The sequence below is a fragment of the Toxotes jaculatrix genome, chromosome 14 (assembly GCF_017976425.1).
Source record: "Toxotes jaculatrix isolate fToxJac2 chromosome 14, fToxJac2.pri, whole genome shotgun sequence".
In the NCBI taxonomy this organism is placed as follows: Eukaryota; Metazoa; Chordata; class Actinopteri; family Toxotidae; genus Toxotes; species Toxotes jaculatrix.
The window spans coordinates 18,770,868-18,794,137 of NC_054407.1; the positions used below are offsets into that span (position 1 = coordinate 18,770,868).

The window sequence follows — 23,270 nt, forward strand, 5'->3', positions numbered from 1 at the left end:
TCTGTTTAAGCATTATTAGACTTGAGCGCAATGTTTAATTATAACATGCGAATTGAAATGGTTGAGGAATGAGTAGGACTTCCTCGCTCATTACTTTCCTGATTTGTATGCTGATGTCTAAAACGATGACAACTTTATACATATCCTGGGAGCTTTAAGTCCCCAGTGAATGCTGAAACCAAATGCGATCACTTTTTATTTCTTGTATATAAAGCCCACACAGCCTTGTGCCTTTCCGACCTGCTTATCCAATATCAGACCTCTGAGGTCATGTGGTTCAGGCGTTCTGGTTGTTCCTCGGATTAAAGTTGGTGATGGGGCTTTTGGTTTTTAATAGTTCTAGTCCCCGGAACACCAGATTATGTTCTAACCTTAACTCTGTTCAAAAGCAGGCTGAAAACATTCCCTCTCCTCGGAGATAAATGAAGGTTTGTGTGATTGCTACACAAAAAACACAGCGACAAATGTGTTTGTAATCTCAAATTAGAGTCTGGATTTGTGCTTTGAAGTGGTATATGTTTGTAATTTGGCACGACAGTCTTTGTGTGTGTGTGTCTCTGTGTATCGTGTGTTAACATGTGTATCATTACTGACCCATGGGCGGCTCGTCGTGGCCCAGCACTCTGCGGCTGTAGTGGTGTTTGAGCAGCGCTGCGAGCATCTCTGGGCTCATCTCCGCCTCCCTCCGCAGAGACACGTTGGGAGCCACCATTTTATCGTATGTGTACAGGTAGTAACTGGGAGAGAGAAACAGATAAAGAAAAGACATTTAAACACTGAACTGGCCTCATATGTAGATAAATCCTTACTATTTTTTACACATAGCATTGAAAAGTAGTTAACCTTGATCTGGTGTATTGCCAACAATGTACATATTGAATCAAGTATCTGTTTTGTCCTTGTTTTTGTTATTGTATTCATAATAGCAGCAGTGTCCCCTTTCACACACTTCTCTGTCTTTACAGTAAAGACCATAAAGTGCTACGAGCTGTAGACTTTGCAATGCTGATATACATTAAGCAACATCTGCGCCTGCAATAATTTATATGACCCCTTTACCTCTGCAACAGTAAAACACAGCTGAATCAAAGCAATAAAACAGAAGTCATTCGGTGACTGTTTTAGCCACTGTTTTAGTAACCAGCTCCGTCTGAAGACAGGAGCAGAAAACACGGTGTGGAATATGGAAATTTCTTATCATGTGTTTACAGGATCTCAGTCCAAACAGGCCTTCAGCTTATCGCAAATGTCCAGGTAGTGGGTACAACTGAGAGAGAGATAGTGCCTGGAGATGCACTGAAGCCACTGAGCCAACACTATCTGTCTATTCCTGGCTGCTCGGTGGGAAGGGAGGGAAGGAGCAGTGAAAAACAGAAAGAGACAGAGAAAAGAAGAGAAGAGAAGAGAAGAGAAGAGAAGAGAAGAGAAGAGAAGAGAAGAGAAGAGTTGAACCCCTCCCCCACCAACAGTCCCCTCCAGACAGAGCTGAGGCTGGAGCTGTGAACTAGGTTAAGCATGACAGCTCAGCAGGGCTCTGCCTGAAAAACTACAGCACTACCAACCCAGCCTTGCTTCCTCTGCTCTGGATGGAAATGAAGCACTGCCTGCTCGCCTGCACGAGAATCTGAAACTTCTTCACATGAAACGCCAAGGATGTGATTGAATAATGTAAGCCCGGCTCGTATTTGACAAGTGTACCGCTAATGGATGTTGGTAGTAACCCAAACATGACGTTAAGTGCTGTGGATGTCTCTCACGACGTTTGGCTGTGGCACAGCATTTCATTATTACTAACGCTGCAATGCAAACGACATGCTCCAAACTGGTCTGTGCAAGTCCCGACTGGTTTGGGAGTGTAGCACTCATGTGATGCTGGTAGGTGACCAGACCTCTAATCCTGGCAGTTAGTCTGGCCTGACGTCTGCGAGCCTCAACACAGTCAGTATGTCAAGGTGGTCACGTGTAGCTGTGGCGCCATAAACCATCTAATTCCATCTTTTAATCTGGGTCAGATTACTGTGTGAGTGATCACAGCACCATATCCAAACACAGGCTGGTATGCCATGGGGAGGGATGGAGGGAGGAAAAAAAACGAACCAGAAGAGAAAAAACGAGGGCTTTGGAAAGAAAAAAGGAGTGAGGGGGGGAGGGAGGCAGGGGAGAGTCTCATGTGATGAAGGATAGAGGACAAAAAGAGAACTGAACAGAAGAGGGAGTACAGCACTAACAAATTAGGGTTGGGAATTTCATTTACTCAGAAAGAAACTGAAGTCAAACTGAAACTTAACCTTCCAGGGTCATTTCTGAGCGCTAAAGCAGAAGGGCAAACAACACAAACACACCTACACTATCTGGCACAAAGCTGACCTCAACTAGTGCTTTTAATGTTTTCTAAGAAAACAAACCAGTGTAGACTGGAAAACAGCTTTCAACAACAGACTCATACAACTTAGAAGCATGCAGTCTGTTGAAAAACCCCATTCCTACAACAAAATCAGTCATCAGTATTGGTGCTGTTCAACCAAGGTCAATGATGTAGTACCTGGGATGGACCAGGGTGGGGTGTCCTGGCTCCTCCTTGATGTCCGAGAAAAGACGGTTGAACACCAGAGAGGGTGGAGATGTTTTCCCCTGTGGTAAACGAAAAACACACACACATATAAATACGACACACCACAGCAACATATTGTCTTTTTCGGCTGTTGTGTTACAGCTACAAGGGGACACAATGGCAGCTCTTCCATCTACATTTATTGATCTTTGCATACAGTTTTGCAGTTGAATAGACGAATTATCACAATGGCAATCAGATGCATGCCCACGCACGCACACACGAATACATGTAGAGACACAGCAGGAGGAGAAGGGAATGTGCTGTACTGCACATGGCGCTCTTGGTGCCATAATCTAATAAAGCTAATATATGCATGCATACATGTGGATGAGGGATCATCCATCAGGCATCAGCAGAGAGAGAGAGAGAGTGTGTGTGTGCATGTGTGTGTGTGTGTATCGGAGACAAAAAGACAATCATGATGAAGAGCTTCTTCCCTGTGTGTGCATGTAAAGTCAGTGTGTGTGCAGTGATAAGGTGGAGGTGGAGAGCAGAGCCTTTCAGCAGCTGCATGAGTATATTCCTGACAGGTCAGAGGGAGGAAGCGTGCCGCTATGAATGGGTGAACAGGGGGTGTGTCTATCAGCGGGGGTGGGGGTGGTGACCCTGAGAGCTGACCTGTGTGTAGAGGAGGGGGAGGGGAAAGCGAGGAGGGGATGCTGAAGCGGTAGGAGGCGATGGAGAGATGGGTGGATGGATGCGGGGAGGGAACCGACGACTGACCTTTCTCGCAGGGTCGGCATCGGTCAACTTGCCGCTGGGCGAGCAGAGGTCTGCTGAGGATTTCCTCACCTGGCTCTCCTTCTCCTCCACCGCCTTCTGAAACACAAGGAGAGAGAAGTGTCAGTTAAACAGACAACACACCAAGGTCAAGCAGACAACAGAGAGCACAAAGGTAGAACAGAAAACATTTGTTAGGATACTCCTAAGAATTAAAATGATGCACACGCTTGTCAGGGAGCGTGAGAACGAGAGGAAGAAAGAGGAGAGAAAAAAAAATTACAACTGGCACCGCGGTGACAGAGGGGAAAGATAGAGACAAATGGCATATAAATGATAGAAAATAGAGACAAATGGCATCCAAGAGATAGAAAATGGAGACAAATGGCATTAAAAGTGAACAGCATGAGTGAGCTACGGCCCGAGCCGCCCGTGATACAGTGTCGGAGAGAAACAAGGCGGCAGGGAAATGGATAAGCTAGGAGTAGAGACTGAATGAGCCCGCTGAGGAAAGCCTATGAATAAAACACAAGAAAAGCCACGCTGATAGTTAACATGGCTACAACACGGCCTGTCATTATGTGCTTCTGTGCATGTGATTCACTGTTACACATGGAACGCGACTGGAGCCAGCCTCTCTTGTGAAGATGTATACGTGTGTGTTGAATGTTTATGATTCACTGTGTCAGCTTCGTACCCTCTGAGCAATGTGCGTTCAAATAAATACTGCTGGCACTGCCTGTAGTTGTGCGTCTGTGAGTGTGTGTGTATGTTTTTTTCAGCAAATCCAGGACACACTCAGTGAGAGGCCACAAGCTGATGGAGTTGATGCTTATCTGTGGCAGACAGGCCTGACACTGCACACAGGCTGCCTGCTGTTCACACACACACTCAGCCGAACTGACATGTAGCACAGGCACCAGAGGAACAAGCATCGCAGTATGAACCACTAGGTAGACCACAGAAACAGACAGAGGATGGAGAAAGGAGGCGTAGAGACGAGAGGAGGAGGAGGTGGGAGGAGAAGACAAAAGAAAAGAGGATAAAGGAAGAGTGAGAATCCAATGAGGAGAAAAGTGCAAAGGTGGAGAGCAGGAGGAAGGGAGAAAGAGAGATGGAGGTTGTAGAAAGCATCAATAATTGACTTACTAGCCTTTTAAAGCTAGTAAGAATGCGAGCACACATGCACACACACAGTGGGACACAGTGAATAATAAACAGACAGCCTTTCATCAGCTGGACGAAAGGATTTTCCTCCGTCCTATCTGCTAAGAGACACTCATTACCAGAGCTAAACAGCCTCAGAACAATGAGGCCAAATTACTGTGACAGCCAGTTATTACCCACCTAACATTCATGTCAGATACTAGTCCAGCTTTACAGCAGCTCTGGTCATTATTATTTTTCATAAATCATAATTAGCCACTTGTTATAGCTGATAAGCTTTTATTTGGTTTTTAAAATGTATTTATTTAATTATCTAATTTCAAAATCACTTTCTCTCTCACGTACTGTACACTGCATAGCGAACCATGCACACACTGCTCCTTCACACAAACTCAAAGTTTCTATACTTTTTACAAAATAGTTCAACATTTTCGGAAAATTGTGATTAAGTCATTCATAAAGCTAAAATAAAGCTAAAGCTAAATAAAGCTAATATTCACTGGTTCCAGCCTTCAAAATGTAAGGGTTTGTTGGTTTCCTCTGTTTTATATCGTTCAACTTGGGCATTTTTTATTCTTTTGTGACATTTTAAGAGAGTGAAAGATTGTCTGCATCTACTCAATATTTCAGGAACCCTTTCTGCCCTGTCACCAAAAAAGAAACCATGAAAAAAACTACGACTACTACTTGTACTTATTTGTGAGCGTGTGAATTCAAGTGAACTGTATGTAGGGGATAGTCCCTTATTTACAAGGGCACGGGTGAATGAGCATGTGCATGCAAATGTAAAAGGCTGGAGCCATATGCGTAGCCAGGTGTGTCTCTGTGTGTGCATACACAAGGGGGCTTGTCCGTTTATGTGAGCTTGTGGTTGGTGTTTTTTCCTTTTTTTTTTTTCTCCAGAAGGCAGCACTGCAGCACTGAGGGGGAGGGAAGGAGGGAGGGAGGGAGAGAGAGAGAGAGAGAGAGAGAGTGGGATGATGGGACAGGCCAGAGATAGAGGGAAGGAGGGGACAGAGGGAGGAGAACTGACAGAAACAACATTAAACCCACTGCAGTGGTGTGGAGGTGAGCTGTCCTCGTCAGCTGGATTTCCTCCAATATCAAGGTTGTCTGAGTGTGTGTGTACGTGTATTTGTGTGTTTTGGAGCCCTTGCTACTATTTGCCCCTAATCTCAAATCTGTCACTCCCCTTGCACAAGCGTGTGTGTGTGTGTGCGTGTGTGTGTGTGTGAAGCAAACACAGACAGAGGGAGAGCACGGGGCCAAACTGACATTAACACCAGGTCATTCAGTGGTCTTTCATCCGCCTGAACCCCACGACAGCAGACGTTGTGCTGATGAGACGACTGACAGCTCATTAAAAAGGTGGTACTGTGTGTGCGTTTGTGAACTAGAAAGAGATTGTGTTTGGACGCGTGCGCTTGAGTTCAAAATACACTTAGAGAAAGAGGGAAAGAGGCTATTTATACATGGGTGTGTATGTGTGTCCACACATAGACCATTCATGTATGTGTGTTCCACTAATGGTTGCCTGTGTCTCTCCCTGTAATTCCTGCTTACCTGACAGTTGACAGCTGAACGCCCACCACCCACACACCCCTGCTCGTTATTCCTGCTGCTCTGCTCTCTCTATTCCTTAATGAATGTGTGCGGGTGCAAACGTTTGCACATTTCAACACAACTGTTTTCCTCTCCTCCTGTTGACCATCTCTCTCTCTCTCTCTCTCTCTCTCTCTCTCTCTCTCTCTCTCTCTCTCTCTCTCTCTCTCTCTCTCTCTCTCTCTCTCTCTCTCTCTCTCTCTCTCTCTCTCTCGCCCATTCCACCCTTCCCACCCCCCAATGTGCTTTATTAACACACACCATGCTGCGACTCGGGCCTAATCTGCAGTAATGAAGCACCTCTCTTTATGTGGGTTGCTTCTGCGACACACAAAAACACACGTGCGCACACACACACACACACACACACACAAAAAGCCCCCCCAACCCTACGACGTCTCCAGTCCTTTGTCAGGCTGAAGCTCGCCTTATGACAATGTGGATTAGCATTCCACACACTCGCTCAGCTGAACTCTGCCCTGTTGTTCCTAATCACCAGCAGGCTGCCTGCCGCTGCAGCCACACACACACACGCACAAACACACATCTCACCGCACCACTATATACAGCTACATGAAACATGCAGCTCTAGACACACACGGCCGTGCCCATGTGAACTTTGTGACCCATTTCTACAGCCTCAGTTTAGTCCCCCGACCATTAGCACACATGACATTTCTCCAACAGACGCATTAATGGAGCAGAAAGTGTTTTTTTTTTTCTGTGTCTGTGTAGCCTGAGTGCTGCTAAATCCAACAATAACAAGCGCCACTCTACTACACAGACATCCATGACCGCACATTACCATACACAGTCTGGAGAACGCAGGCGGAGACTAAATGCACTTCAGCGGCAGCCGTGTATTTCTACCGTGAGCTTCATCTGTGCCTGCCACTGCAGAGCACTAACATCTGATTTAAACCAGAAATACTTGCTGCCTCCATTCTGTTTTTAGCTGGAAATCTGCAACAAAGCAACATTTTGAACTGGAGGCAGTAAGCATGTGTGAACAGTAATCTGAAAAAAAAAATTTTAAGCTTGTGCACTCTGCAATTAGATGAGGTTTTTTTTTTTTTTTCCCCAATTCTAAGCTAGAAATTAAACTCTGCTCGGAGCGTTAGATTTCATAATTGGCTGTGCTAGCGAAAGCATCAGCGTATCATTCATGAGTTGATTTCTGACTGGGGTGAAGGCTTTCAACTTTACAAAAACTTGACAGCAACCCAATTTCTTTTCTAGCAGAAAACTTCAGAGGATGTAAGTGAGTCTCTTTCAGCTCTTGCCAGGCTCTGCTCATCCTAACAGACAACAAGAGGAATTTTCTATCATAAGTCTACTCTTGGTGTAATTTACATGTATCTAAGGTAAAGGTAGACACATAAACACACATACACACACAGACACACACACAGACTGACACACTGCCACGCAGAGCACACACAAGTCTGAGGTCAAGCTCACTGTCTCCTCCCCTCTTCGTCTCTCCACTCAAGTCACGTGGACACTCCAGATGACTGTCGTCTCAGTGTGCACACACACAAACGCACACACACACACAGTAACTCTTGGCTATAAATACACATGCTGTCTCCATACATGTATAATAAAACACACCCCCCCCCCACCACCACCACCACACACACTAAAGTGATGCATTTTCCATGCAGCAAATCTTACTTTTAAAAATTTAGGAGCAAAAAGAAATACATTTAGCTGGGTGATCTGTGAACATAGTCTTCCTAACATTAACCCATAAACTGAACATGTCACTCTTGTCAAGTGAAAATCTCACAAATCAAATTTAAATTGTGGCAAAGATCCAGTTGAATGAATGAGGACACGATCCTGTGAAGGCTGAGAAAATACTGGAGATACAAGTAGAGCTGAATCAATTTGTATATACTGAGTCACTTTTTATGCGAAAGAGCCAAACATTTTTCTTGTACTCGCTTCAGTATTTTCTGCTTTTCTGTTTTGCTTTATATGATTGTAAACTGAACATCTCTGGATTTTGGACCGTTGATCAAACAAAACAGGATGTTTCAACACGCCACCTAGAACTTACGAAGTTGTGATGACAGGCATTCTTCACTATTTTCTGACATCTCAAAAACACAAAAATTAGCCGATAATTGTTTTTAATTGGTTGCATGAATTGATTCTTCAGTGAATACGCAACGGAAATAATACAACTGTAAAACCCTGCCCAGGATATATATTTTTAAAAAGAAACCACGCTCACAGTCACACACATACAAACACAACTAGTCTCAACAAGCCTAATGGAAAATCTTATCTAGGGCACAATAAAGAGTGCGCAAGCGTTAGTCTGACCTTTCATCCCAGAGCAGCAGGCCTGTGTGTTTCTGTCTGAACGTGTGTGTGTGTGTGTGTGTGTGTGTGTGTGTGTGTGTGTGTGTTATTAAAATCTATTTAAAATCCCTTCTGTGCCCTAAAACATAAACACTGTTGGGCCCAATTGTCTTCACATCTGCTGAAACCCAGGCACCAGTGATCATGTATGAAAACTGAAACAAACCCCGGGTGGCCGCCACAATCTCGCTCATGGGGCAGAAACAGGGGGGTTCACAAAACATAACTGTGCCACCCATCCTCCCTCTTCCTCCCTCATCCTCCCTCATCCTCCCTCCTCCTCCCCCATCTGAGCCATTCATGTGCCTGGCATTCAAGAAGGGGAGGGAGAGGGCAAAGGATAGCGGCAGGCAGCAGATGAGGATGGAGTGATGCAGCTCATTCTCCTTTTTCCTCTCTCAGGAGGAAGTAAAACAGCCTTTATTTGGGTGCCTTTTCATTCTGCCTCAGACAGCGAGGGAGGAAAATAGGAACACACATACACAGACACTCACAGAGACAGTCAGTCACGCCCTGTCTGTTTCTAAACCACATCCTGTTCTGCTGCAGTCATCAACTGTGTCAAAGATCAAGCTACGGATACGTAGATATATATATATTTCCTGGCCAAGCCATGCGAGAACGAGATATTGAAGCTTCTTGGTTGCCTGGCTGTGTGTCGCAGAAATCCATTTATGCCTCCTGTCTTCAAATTAAACTCATCATTTTGTCCCCAAAAGCTGATGTATGTGGTTTAGTCTTTTGCTCGCAGTTAAGATCTGACACATAAACCTTCTGTGTCTGTCTTTGGGATCTGGTTTTACATCTGTTTCACTGGGGCACCGTGATCTGGTGGTCGCACCTGGCCCCCCAACCTGTCGCCCACACACACAGACACTAGAGGCCTTTATACGGAGGTCTTAATCCAATAAGCCGCACTTTGTTTCAGCAGCCAAATCAATAACAGCCCACAAGGGAACCAGGCAGCAAAGTGGGGCATTTAAAGGAATATACTTTTTTTTGGTAGAGACTCTCTCATTAGCTCAACACTGAAATGAGAGTGTACATGTTTAGTTTTTGACTTGTTATCTGCTGTGAATACTTAAGCTTTCAGTTACACTTTTATGTTATGGAACAATAGTAAAAAGTCAAGTATATTTGCCAAGAAGAGAGCTTAGTATTCAATTGTTTCAAGTCAAGAGGCGACAATCGTCTCTTGTCTTCTGCTCAGGCTGTTCAAAGTGTTAGACACTTCACTCAGTGCTTAAAGGAAGAAGAAATGTATTTCTTACTGTATGCACTGAGGAGATTACTCAACTTACTTCTCTTGCGCTTTAGCCTTGGACAAATAGATAATGTGATAGTAAAACAGCAGGGTACAGATGAGGACAGGTCTGACAGGTGGATGGTTAGACAAACAGGTGACACAGGGAAACAGGAAAGAGGAAAAAAAAAAAAACGGCAGACAGCCAAGACAGACGAGGAGGCAAAGAGACAACATGTGCCTGTCTGTCTGTGCCTCCCGTCAGACACACATACACACACCTGTTCCTCCCTCTTTCCAAACACAAAGAGAAACAGCAGAGCTAGACAAGCACAATGATAAGCATCAGCCAGACTAGTCATGCCAGAGTCACAAACACACACAGGCAGATAAGGACAGGTTCATTCCCGACTTGCTTTGGCTTCGGGCCTCGGGCACATTTTTGCGTCACATGGGCACCCTGTCTAGACAGTCATCACACACACACAAACACACGCAGCCTTTCCCCTCCCTGCCAACGTGTTGAGCTCTTTCCTCCATAGCTACAGCTCCAGTCAGCCATTTTACAATCCACACACCACAGCCTTGAAAGCTGGAGCCAATGGGACCCAGCAGAGAAACGGTTAATGGGAGTCTATAAGGAGAGTTATTAAAGTGATGTGAGTGAGGAATCTCCCCTTAATAAATGCACTCACAATCTACTGTCCACCCACTGTAGCTTTACCACAGACAGGAGTTTAATTTGGAAACCAGCTACAGTATTTCTCTATGATCCTCCACATAAAAAGCAGCCTCTTTAAGCCTCTCTCGATCAATTTTTCTATTCATCTCCCCTGTCTCTCTCTCTCCCCACTCTGTTTCTCATGTTTCACAGTCAAATCCCAGGCGGAGGTCTCCAGTCTATATCCACAGCAGTGCATGAGGCGGGTTGTAATAATGTTACCTCATGAATGGACAAATTGTCTGACTGGAATACACTAGGTCACACAGGCTAAGGTGACTCCAGCCGCCACCCCACCCACAGGCACCCTCTACAGCGCAGTACATATTAAAGCAGTTAAAGAAAAATACTATGGGACTGAGACCAACAATTAATTTATCCATTAATCTGCCTGTTACTTTCTGGAATAAACGATTGTTTGGGCTATGAAACATCACAAATAGTTCAATATGAAATCCCCTGATGCCTTGTATTGTCTGACTAACAGTCAAAAACCCAACAATATTCAATTTTCTATCGAAGGGGATTAAGAAAACTTACAAATACTGACATCTGAACAACTGGGTCCAGTGCATTCCTCAGTCTTTTTCCTTAATAAATGAAATCTATTAATGTTCACTAATTGCTTCAGCTCTAACAAAAAAAAAAACATAAAATCCTTCCACCATGATTCAGTCCCTGTCAACTAATTTTCCTTTAGCTGCCTAACCTTGTTTCAGCTACATGTCTGAGTAACATTATGCTTCTAGTTGCCGTAATGATTATGGAGACGATTAGTGCATATCGATTAGCTGGTCAGAAAATTAATCTGTTACAACTCTGGTCATTAATCATTTAAGTCATTTATCACAACACTGGTTTTTGTAGAAGAAAATGCTGGCGACTACATGTGGAAATTTGACATATATTACATGATTAACTTATTAGTAATCCCAAATATAACTGTTGTAGCCCTAGTAGCAATACAAGGACACAACACAAAGGCATTGATTATTTTAGCCATACCCACGTAGCTACGTGGGAAAGGAAACACAATTCAGCCTTGTGAAAGATATGTATGAAGGGAGAGAGATTTGTGATATCTGAAATTTCCTGTTTGCCCTCTCAGCTGCTCTATCACAGGGCAAATGTAGATACGTGTACACATCTCTTTTCACTTCATAATCAAAGAAATATTTGGAGGGCATAATGGTTCTGATTCTTAAAATTATATCTGACCCTCATCTCCTCTTCCACCAAGATGTGTTATTAGGTTCAACGTGAACTATTACAGGCCTGTTTCAAAATGTGGCCGGTGACGTTCATCCTGTCTACACACAAAAACACACACACACACACTTATACGCACAAGGAAATTGGAGTGTGTTTGAGTCAGTGAAGGGCATTTAAAACAATCATCCATGTGCAAGAGAGCATACTATCTGTATATATACACACATGTGCAGCTCAGTCACAGCAGCTCAATGAGTGTGTGTGCTGTACCCCCCTCCAATTACCAAAGCTGTCAGGGCTCACCTATGTGAGTCAACCAGGCCAGGAGACACACACACACACAGATGCACATGCAAGTAAACGAACGTCTCATCAAACAACAGCTCCATCAAACAGCCGTGTAGGAGGATGAGGAGAATGACGTAGTTTACCGCAAGCAAACTGTCGTGCACAAATGCGCACACAAACACAAGCAGACACACTTCATGCTCCCAGGAGGACACATCGACTGAGAATGAGGCCAGTGGGCCCTTGTCTTGTCTGAGGATGACTGTACTCATCATCTGAGCTTCATCTGGGCCAGTGTGCGTGTGCATTAACATCTCTAAAAACCAAAGAGAAAATCTATAGAGTAGCTTGCCGCCATGGGACACTGTTTGGAGGTGGGCTACTGGTTCAAATCCACAATTAGGGATACACATGCTGCCACCACTAAAACACAAATGAGCTGCGTGGTTTTCTATATAAGGGAACTCGGCTTACTATTCAGATGGATGAAACAACTCAGAGTGCTAGGAGACAGAGGGGAGTGAGAGAGCTGCAGCGAGGACGAGCGTTGCTAAGCAGACTGAAAGCCGAGAGAGGCTGTCAGCAAGCCAGCAATGCACTGCTATCACTAGAGAGAGAAAGAAAACACAAAATGGAGACACTGCCCGACCCTCTGTCTTTGCAATAAATTACACAGCATCAACTAAAATGCCTCAAAATACATGCTGAACCCTGCTTCTAGCAGCTATTCGGCAACTAAATAAGATCCAGCAACAGTAAACCCGTCATAATTTGGCCTTATTGCCATTTTAAGACTAGTCTTAAAGCAATTAGATACTAAAATTAGTTAATGTTTGTTGGTGAACGGTGCAAATAAAAATTCAAATTCTTGTGCCGCACTTCAATAGCAAGTCCAAAGAAAAATTAGCTTCACATTCACACTTAAATAAGTGAGTGTTTAAATGCTTTAATGCAAGAGCTGGAGTTGCCCCTGACTAAAATCCCCCCTTCACTAGCCCTAGTATGCAGTCATATATCGATCTGCGGTTTGTTTACTTCTGCCTCGGCACAGGAGGCTGCTCTGCTGTAATGTGGAATACTGCAGTAAATGTCAATGCTCGGCTGGTCGTAGCTGTCTGCGACGGTGGGGGTGAAAGAAGTAGGGAAGGATGGAGAAAGAGAGTAAAGGAGGCTGACCCGTGATACAGTCCCAGCGCTACAAAGAGAAAGCTCCACCTGGCTAAAATGCCCTGGAGGTTAAAATCTATCACAGACACATGGAAAGAGAGACAGTTAAATCCAAACAGGCCCTGGGTCCTCTGACTGTTCTGCAGGGAGCTCCGGTCTCATCCATATTACATGCAGGAGCATGTTTGAAGCTTCTACTGCTCATCGCTGCATGGGCAGCTTGGCTTTGCCGTCCAGGCCCCTCAGGCTCGCCTGTCTCTCCCACAAACACACACACACACACACACACACACACAGAGCTCCTGTAATGCAAATCCATCAGCTATCATGACTTTCCCTCTATCACTCTCTCTTTCTCTCTGTCACAAGCTCTGGTTTTCAAAATAAGTCTTTGAAGACCATTCTCTCTACTTTCACAGTGGCTCGTGGACTGTAAAACTCACTAGAGAGACTTTACTTTTGATTGGGCAAAACCTGAATTATTAAAAAAAAAAAAAAAAAAGAACGTCAACACTGAACACACACACACAGAAATCAACCAGCATTTGGCCTGAGGCTGCTATTCATTTCCTCCCTGCACTGATATTAATTTACCCGACGACAGGTGAACCCACAGTCCACACACTTGATCACCAGTCTTCCTTCATTAAAACAGTCACTGTCTGACGCAAGCTTGGCAACAGCCTAAGCAAAGCTCGGCTGGGTTTGGTAAATGTCATTACGGTTGAGTCAGAGCTCTAAGTGAACACACCTGGGCGTAGATCAAACAGACTGAGTGAGAGACCCGGACGGTGATAAATCTTTGTCCTGGCTCCACAGTGACGCTGATGAGTGGAGAGCAGACCACAGCGCCGTGACTCACGCTGTAGGATAGGGTTGGCGTGGTGACTGGAGGAAGTGGCTGATGGCGGTGGTTGCGTTTCTGTGTGTCTCTAGCTGTGTTTGACCCTTTGACTTCCTTTAATCATGAACTGCGGACTCTGTCATCTGAATTGCACCTCGTGCTACTGTGTGGATTTGTGTATGTGTCATCTGTCTGATAAGAGGTGTCATCGTATGGACACATTCAAAGCTCACGTCATGGTCAAGTCACAAGTCTGGTTTCCTGGCTTTCACCCCTGATGACACAAAGACTTTGACTTTTGGTTTTAAAATTTCAACACTAACTTTCATTCTGGTGCACGGCACACTGCTTTTCAGAATAGAAAATGAGGCTGTCGTCCAAAGCAGCCAACAGAAGAGGCAACCTTGCCAAAATTTACCATCATCTGGCTGCAGGCAAAATTTTTTCCCCTTAACGTGAATCATTTTTCTCAGGAGCTACTGTACATATGGCCTCATCGGGGATCAGGATGCGTCTCCGCCAGCTCATTCTGAAAGTGATGACAAAGAAAATGTCTGGCATAACAAACCCCACTTGTCACAGGAACTGGCTAAAATGTAGCCAGACTGTAAACCGCAAGGCAATGCTTCACCCTTCAAAGGATAAAGTCGAGGGTAATAAGGCTCCATGCTGGCCATGTCACCCCAGCAGCAAGGCTGTTTTAATATGAGCAACAGTGAAGCCAGAAAAAGAGCTGTACACGCAAAGAATCAGTACCACATGCTCGACAAGAGTAGCACACAGGAGCACACACCGCTCTGTCGCTCGGGCACAGCTAAGGAGGACTTGACTACTGGCTTGCATGCAAGGATGATGAAGTGCACTCACCAACTTCAACATATGCAACCCTTAATTAGGCTTCCATAGCTGAAGTATACTCAAATGAAAATACAGATATGATTTACAAAAGCTATTGTGTAATTAATTGCATCTGGAGGTCAATGACCTTGAGGATTGTCTACTACTTAGCGTATGATGTAAAGAAGTACAGTGGGACTGTTGAGGATCCAGAGGGAAACAGTTCTCTATTTACAGGATCTGGATGAGCTGGTATGGACCCCTGAGGGATATGAGGCAAAGAAGACTGTATGTTTGCATGTGTGCGTCTGGCCTAAGAAATATCAGAGAGACAGACGATGATTCCCATGAGCGGCATCACTGCAGGTGGGAATAGCGGCGAGATAAACACATTCAGCATTCGGCAAGGCAGAGTCAGAAAAAGATGGAGGTCTGGGCACCAAAAAATGTCACTTGTTTCACCTTCACTAATGTAGTCTGTTTCCCAGTTGCTAACTTTACAGCCTTGACCTGAGCAACACACCAGTCAGGCCCCTGGTGAGATAAGGATTTACAGGGTATAAGGGCAGCCAGCAGTGGAAGGGAAAGAAACAGCTGGAGTTTGATGTTAGTGGAGCAAAGGTGAGCCTGGAAAATAAAGGACTTAGAGAAGAAGCAACCACCTATCCAAGTATGGCAAGTTGGGGTCTCGCAGTGGTTTGCTGTGCTTTCCACTTTCAACTGAAGCGTAGGCAAAAGGTCGAAACTAGCATGAGCCACGGCAGCATTTAACTTGCCTGCCATTGTTGTGTGCAATTAAGCACGTGGGACCATTTGAAAGAAGACCGTGGACACTTAATCAAGCATTGCACGCAGAATCGCTTCCATATGGAAATGACGAGCCATTACCAAACACGCAAAAACATTACTGGCAAAGTGGAGAGATGGGGATTCCTTTAATCGCACAGACCGACTATTTTCTCTTGAATTCCCTGTGTTTGCAACATGCATAATTGATCAGTGTAGTGACTGAGCTTAATGTGTTGTGGATGTGCCGGGTGGCAGCCCAGCGGGACTCATGACACGCCTTTGATATCCTGTGTTTATCTTCCTGTCTGGGAGAATAGGGCTGTGGGAGAAAATATGAGAGGGGGAGCCTAAGTGCCTATATGGTGTGTATGTGTGTGTGTGTGTGTGTGTGTGTGTGTGTGTGTGTGTGTGTGTCTGCTGTGTATACGGTGCTCCTATGGAAAGCACCGTCTCTGGGTCTCTTCATTTATATCTTCATTAATCACCGTTCCCACCGGGACGGCAGCACAGAAGAGTCTTTCAAATGCAAACGCGATCTCTGTGCTTGCACACAACGTGCACAGGCTGGCAGTCTCCCACAGTCCTTTTACAGTATACCTCCCTCGCCTTCGACTCCCTGCTCGCAACGCACACACGACCTGCTCGTCTGACTGTCTCCCAGGGAGACCAGACAGTGGGCAGTTAATCTTCTCATCAACACATCGATTAATTAATACCAAGACTCCTCATTATTCCGGTCTCATGCTAAACAACTCAGACAAGCTAGTCAGACATGTTACGATCCAAGCAACTTTCTCTTCTTACAGTCTTGTTTGAACTCTTAGTCCATTATATTCCCCTCTCTTTCACTTGCTCTCGCTTTCATTTTCCTTACAAGCTACAAACCGGTCTGATACCCTGAGGGGAGGGGGGGCCGAGCACAGTGAACATGCAAACAGGCTGTCAGTCCAGGGCCCTTTTAAAACCCACAGGGCATTAGGCTGGGAGGGGCCAGTTTGTTTAGTCTATGAGACTGTTGGCAGATGTGGCGCAGGCTCCACTGTATCTGCAATGACCTATCTCTGCTGTCTGCTGCTGTGTCTAGCTCACATCGGTCCCATAGCAGCACATTATCATCTTCTTCTGGCGGTGAGGTGGGAAAAAAGCCCAAGCTGAAGAAACGGTCAAAAATAACAAGCTGCAGATGGGGTGGGAAATTACCACCAGCCAACCAATGACAGACTTGTTTTAACTGTGGGGTTGCAGAGCAAAGGAAAAGCTGTGAGCTGGTGAACAACCCATTTCAGTGGTGGACTGAGCTGTGGCTGAAGGCCTGTGAACAAATGTTGGTTCCAAAACCAAAAACTTAACAAGATTCTTCTCCATTCAAGAAAAAGACTGAGAAGTAATGGCTTTGGCGTTCTTCCAGTGATCTGTAATGCTGTTATGGAGCTGTGATACTGGCACTGACCTGATGGTGACATACCAGAGGCCCCTCGGCTCAGCCCCTCCTACCTTGTGGGGCCCCATTTAGCCTTTTACAACAGACAGCAAACACTGGCCAAGGCACAGCTTGTTGTGCACAGGAAACATGGACAGTCTTCCACGCCAAACTACATACAGACTGCACAGACTGAGTGACCAACAGATAGACTGTAGGTTACTCTGGGCCAGCGTTCAAAGAAGCTGCTGTGTATTCAGCATAAGTGGATTATTGTTCTTTGGAAAATGCACAAACAGACATAGAAATATGCGTATGGGTGTCTTGGGGTGGGGTGGGGGGCCAAAGGAGAGCGTGTTAGCTGGGGAAACGCGAGCTAGTCGGCATGTGATTGGCCAACCAAGAGGGCTGTTCCACTCTAGATTTGTGGTTCAGCTCAGGTCTCGGAGAGGTTAATTTTCAACTCGGTGGAAAGAAGAGCTGGGGCCCAGGCCCTCAGTAACAGCCTGGCTGACACAACGCAGTTCATGGGAGATGACCCAAGTGTAGAGCAGCTTGTAACTGAAACAACAACCAGACCCACCTGTCCTGGCCTTACCCTCTCATCGTCTTACTTCAACACCCTTTACTTCTCTTAGCTCAGTTTCTCACGTGCCTCCCTTGGGGGTGGTATGTTTTCTGACCATACACACCCTTTTTTGTATCTGCCTGACGCTACTTCTGTCTGGCAGCCTGTCTGAGTTACAAAAATGAAGGCAGGCAACAGCAGAGGCAGAGGTGAGGTAAACTTGGGAGACTGGGGCACGTGTCTTAACACAGACGGGAACTTATGCAACACCAGCTGCGGCCCCTGTAACTCCGTCTCTTCATTTCACTCTTCTTCCATTTCCTCCTGCCTCCCTGCCTTGGTCCATCTCCTCCTCTATTCAGTGTCCGTGTCACCCAGCAACTCGCCACATCCATCAAGGTCGGAGACCCGATCAATAGCCACTGGCTTTCCTCTCATCCGCCTCACAGACGCACACAAGTGGTCTTATTGCTTATGTAACGATCGACTTATCGGGTCATTTGGCTGCTTATTTTGTTACTGTCCGCTGATTGGGGCCCTGGGGGTATTGACTGTTTACAGACATGTGGGCAACAGCAGAACTATCTGGGTTCAAAAGAAAGGGATGATGATGAGCGAAGGATGACAGAGCGAGGAGCAGACTGAAGGCCATAAGTCAAGATGCGTGAGGACATGAACCCAAGAGGAGAGGGCAGATGGAAGATTGACGTCAAGTTAGAGGAAGAGGTAGAGGAAGGAGAAAGAGATAGCAAAGGCAGCACAGTGAACGATTAGCATGCCTGCCAAAATCCAATTAGATACAGCCCAAGAGAATGACTGACAAGCAGACAGACAGACAGAGCAGACAGCCCAGGAGACAGCCAGAGAGTGCAGCTGCACTGGTCTGCGGTAATGAAGTCACTGGTTTCCAAATAGCAAACAGAGGAAGCCAGAGAGATGCAGCTGTCTGCCGTCTGTGCCGCAGCCACTGTGTCAGCCCAGCCAGGGAGACAGACAGAGGAAGGCTGTTCTCTCCGTCTGACACTTCTGACTCTGGGCCAGCACAACGCCACAAACAAGGCTGAAGCAAACAGGCAGCACACAGCTATGTTCCCGATGCTCCTCTACCACGGGGTTAAGCTCGCTAGGGTTTGCAAACATGACTAAAATATCAGTTTGTAATGTTTTTTCTCATTTGGAAACAGCTATTTTTTTCTACATAGACAGGCAAATTAAGATTACGCAAATTGAGTTTAAGACTGTGGTCAATCAAACCAAAAGGCGCCACCAGTTATACAGTAGTATAATTGTTTACATTTTAAACAGTAAAAATGACCATTGTCTATTTCTGTATCTCTGTATCTTGAAACATGACCTGACGTAATATGAGTACTTCTGGGGATTTTGTCATTCGGATGTTTGGTAATACACTAGTTCTCTGTCTGACGACATGCCATGTAAACACGCAACCCAAATAAACAAAATGTCCCTCCAGCTAGACAGATATTTCACAAGGTGGTGGGGATGATCATCAAATTGGAATTTTTGTTACTTCCTGTCTTGTCACGAAAAAAGAAAAAAATCACCCAGTAAAAATGACAACACATGATCCTGTCTCAGCGGAAAGTACAAATGTCCGTCACTAACCCCTGGCAAAACGAACTTATTGTCTGTCAGACACTAAAGTGACTCTTGAGATAAGGCTTCAGCCTGTTGCTGTCTGTTGGTGGCGTCTGTCTAGCAAACTCTATTTACACAGCAGGGATCAGTAGCAGTGCCTCGGGGCACAAAGCGCCGTTTATAGCGAGCAAGTCCTGGAGTTTTTAACTGCACCTTCTCAAACCAAACACTCCTAACAGGATATAGGACTAGTAGCCATTGGAGAAAGTGGGGGAAAAAAACTTTCAGAAGGCTCCCCTTGTTTGTGTCTCTTCTCTTCTAGAGGTCCCAGAGCTCTCCGGTAAAACTATGAACGGCCTGTAAATGTGCACATTGACACTGTGTGTAAATAAGGGCCACTGGGAAAAGGGTCTGCACTCGGGGTTAGACCAACACACCGAGGCGAGCCATCTTTCTAAAAAGCATGTGTGACTATAAGCCGCCTGGCTGGCCTTCCACTAACATCCACTGGGATGTGGAAAGTATGAGTCACACAGCCAGTGCAGTGGAGGCGGCTGGATAGAGTCTGGAGGATGTTCAGGGTGAGAGACATGTCCGTCTGCCTCACTTCCTGTTCAGTTAAAAACACACTTTCATTACACAAATGCACACACATAAACAGAGAGTGGCAGGACTTGGAAGGGAACCCCTGTGTCCTGACTGAGCGAAGCGGGACACTGCCAGGTCACCTTGTTCTCTGGCCACTGACCTTTCGCACACCCATACATCCGCTCCAGTGGAGGGGTGGAGTGGTATCCTCTTTTAATGCCAAAAATCACCTGCTTCCTGTAGGCTCACAAGCAACTGTCTTTCCAGGAATTTGTCCATTTGTGCCTGTTTATGTCTGTCCACACAGGACTTAACTGTTGCATAAAAATTCGCTTCCACACTTAGTTTTACAACACCATCTCTGATCAAGTCAAACCCTCACAAATAACAGCACAAGTCTAGACACAACCGCCAAACAATAGTGGTAAGATAAAAACAGAAACAACAACAAGGGAAAAAAAACGGGGACTGAGAAATCACCCCACAGAGAGAGGACAGCACCTGAAACTGTGGGGAGACAGAGGCTCCAAAGAGCCTGGTGAAGTGTGAGACAGAGAGAGATGACGATGTGTCATACTAGCCACCAGTTAGCAGCTCTTTGCACACACTGAGGTTGGCTATGTCTCGCACATAAAAAAAAAAAAAAAAAAAAACGCACACAACAAAGATTGTAGGACTCATCATCGAGCTTGAGTACACATGTGTACACGTGTTTCTTCTGTGGTATTAAAATGTCTACGTCTTTGAGAGAGAATGTCCACGTCTTTCAAGGTGCATACCTCAAACCACGGCAGTAGGAAGAGGAGGAGGACATTTGGGAAGAGGTGGGACAGGAATGCGGTCGGGACGCTAGACGAGACAGCAGACGGTATTTCCGGCATATTCGCACACCAAGTTAACCAGACAGGGAAAAAAAAGGAAAGCATCTCCCTGTCTAAAGGTACACAAACAGTTCTAAATGTGCTCTTACACACCTGCACACACGACGAACGCTCTGCAACCTCTCTACTCCACAGTCTCTCACTTAACCTTAAGGTTGTAGGAAAGCCACTGCCCGTTTAAAATGAGGGTTTGCTGGTTAAAGTGTGCCTTTTTTTCCCACTTCACTAAAAATCCGAGTTGGTGAGTTGAGCATGAACAAACCACACCAAACAAGACAAAAACACAACCACAACTTTACCTACAAAACAATACAAAAAGGGCGGTCCTCAGTGGTCAGACAGAGGTCATGAGACATAAACCGGTCAATGGCTGGGAAACAATCTAGAGCTTTTCTCCCCACTGAATGCTGACTTTTCAATGGGCCTGCTGCCCTTGTGGCTTAGATACTGCATTGACATGATTTTTTTTTTGCACAGCAAGAATAAGAAGATTCTGCAAAATCATTCTCTTTAGAAGACTCTGCAGTATTCTGGCTTTTGGTGATAAACACTAGTAATGCAATGAAGTCATTTCACTTTCAGGTTTGCCTGGAAGTAAGAGGCTCACTAGCAATGTCCAAATTCCAATCCTGGAGCTGTGGCTCATCCTACATCAAGATATTTTATTTCAAGAAGCACCTGTATTTTGTCCAAGTTGCTAGGAAACTCATAACAGAATTTATAAAATAATTCTCTAACAGATGTCATATAATGTCTAACCAGCCAAAAACAGCTTTAGTTTTGGTATGCACCAGATTTGCTTTCCATTTTCTCAAACTGTGTGGGAATGTGCAAAAAGACTAGAATACATTTTAATTTTTCTGTCAAAAAGCTCTAACTCATACATGAGTTCAACGGTCTCTTCCTGAACCTCACTGGCCTTTTGTTCAGTGGCATTCCCAGTGACCTCCAGGTGACCTCGGGGGACAAATGATGCACTTCCCCTTCAGCTGTGGCCAGCTGGCCTAACCTCGTCTCATCAGACCTGGCCAGGCAAATGTCACCACCTGTCCTTTGTTACACACACTAGGTCAACGGTGGTTTAAGAAAACACCAGCCGTACAGTAAGCTCGTCAGACCTGCTGAACAGACAGAAAACTAGGGACTGGGACTGGGCCATTTCAAAAAAAGAAGAAGGGTCAACTAGCCAACCAGATTTGGAGAATTTAAAAGTACATTACACAACTTATAAAAGGTTTAACTGGCTTCCTTAGCAGAATGATGAAGAATGACATTTCATAACATGCAAACAAGCAAAGACAAACAAAGACACAGATATCATTCTTAAGTGCACTCACTTTGTCTAGCGACCTCTTAAGCTGGTAGTGGAACTTCTCTTTGACCTCGTCCAGGAGGTGCTTGAGCTTGGGCTCCTCAGGCGTGCCCTGATACTTTCGTGCAAGCTGCAGGTAGCAGGGCCACTTGGCTGAGTCAAAGCCCCAGTGGCAGGTCCTCTTATCAGGTGACTTGTGTGAATGCATGACAAACTTCTGTGGCGAAAAGAGCAACTGGCACTCAACACACTGGATGCAGGGCGCCTCAGGCTGGGTGTAGAACTGGGGCACAAAGAGACCCTGGCACTTCCCCAGACACTGGTGCTCCACCTGGAAGCTGGCTTCGCTCTCCTTCAGCAAGCCCTGGGCTGACAGCTTACCGCTGGGGTCGGCAGGCAAGGCCGCCCCAGGGCGCAGCAGAGCATTGCACAACCGTTGTGCATCCGTCAATGTAATGAGGCCACAAGAAGGTGCGTTGAACGGCAGAATGCCCAGCACTTTGAGGATGTGCAGCTGCTCAGCGTCGCAACGTGAGCAGTAGACGTAGAGCTCGTCGCACACAGTGTTGATCTGCTGCAGCGAGAAGTCGCGGAGTACGGAGTTGAGCACCTGGGGCAGGCAGAGCCGCTTTTCTCCCCCAACAACGAAGCAAGAGATGGACTCTCCTTCCAGCAGCGAGTGGGTGAGTTCAGTGGAGCTGTCACAGGGAACCAGCAGAGGGCCCCCTCCCAGAACAGGAGGGGAGGGAAGGGGGGGCAACCCGGCTGGGGAATGCTCATGGCCGGTGCGGGCTGAGAAAGCAGCTGGGCCCCCAAGGGAGCTCTGGCTGCTGAGGGTGAACTGGGCCAGTGTGTGTTTGAGCCCAGGGCTCAGGTCCAGGGCTTTAGCAGAGCCCACCACATGTAATTCAGCCCGAGCTGCCACATCCATGTCAGAGTCGTGGTGCAGATCATCGATCTGCTCCCTCTTCACCTTGGGAGTTTTGGGGAGGGAATCCAAGGTGCGACGCTTCAGGTTGATCTCTGCCATCACTCTCTTCTTGATGGGTGCGTCTTCCAGTCGCTCTCTGTACAGACGTTTCATGTTGCCCTTGAATGAGGTCAAGTCTTTGAAAGGGGTTTTCAAACTGGTCTGGGTGCTGGCCATGTCTAAGCACTGGGTTACTGTTGTTTCTGTCTGCTGACTGAGTTCTTTTATTCCTCTGAGTCTTTTTTTTTTCCTCCTTAAGTCTTTTCAAATGACACAAATCTTCTGGTACTTAGACACATGCATGATGGTGACTGAAGTCTTCTAGGTTCTGATCCGATGCCTGAGCATGAAAAAA

General features: G+C 45.8%; 1 protein-coding gene across 2 annotated transcripts in view; it reads right to left on the reverse strand.

Moving 5' to 3' along the window:
- The window catches only part of skila (SKI-like proto-oncogene a), a 31,376-nt gene extending 8,123 nt beyond the window's left edge, over positions 1-23,253 (reverse strand). Inside the window, exons 1-4 of one of the 2 annotated variants that reach the window (XM_041054700.1) lie at positions 21,971-23,253; positions 3,338-3,430; positions 2,543-2,631; positions 595-737 (exon numbers count right to left, since the gene is read on the reverse strand). In XM_041054700.1, coding sequence (XP_040910634.1) covers positions 595-737; positions 2,543-2,631; positions 3,338-3,430; positions 21,971-23,092 — 1,447 coding nt within the window. In that variant the 5' untranslated portion in view covers positions 23,093-23,253. Of the gene's footprint in view, positions 1-594; positions 738-2,542; positions 2,632-3,337; positions 3,434-21,970 lie in introns of both variants that reach the window. The other variant, XM_041054699.1, reaches the window with a different exon arrangement.
- Positions 23,254-23,270: the final 17 nt, after the last annotated feature.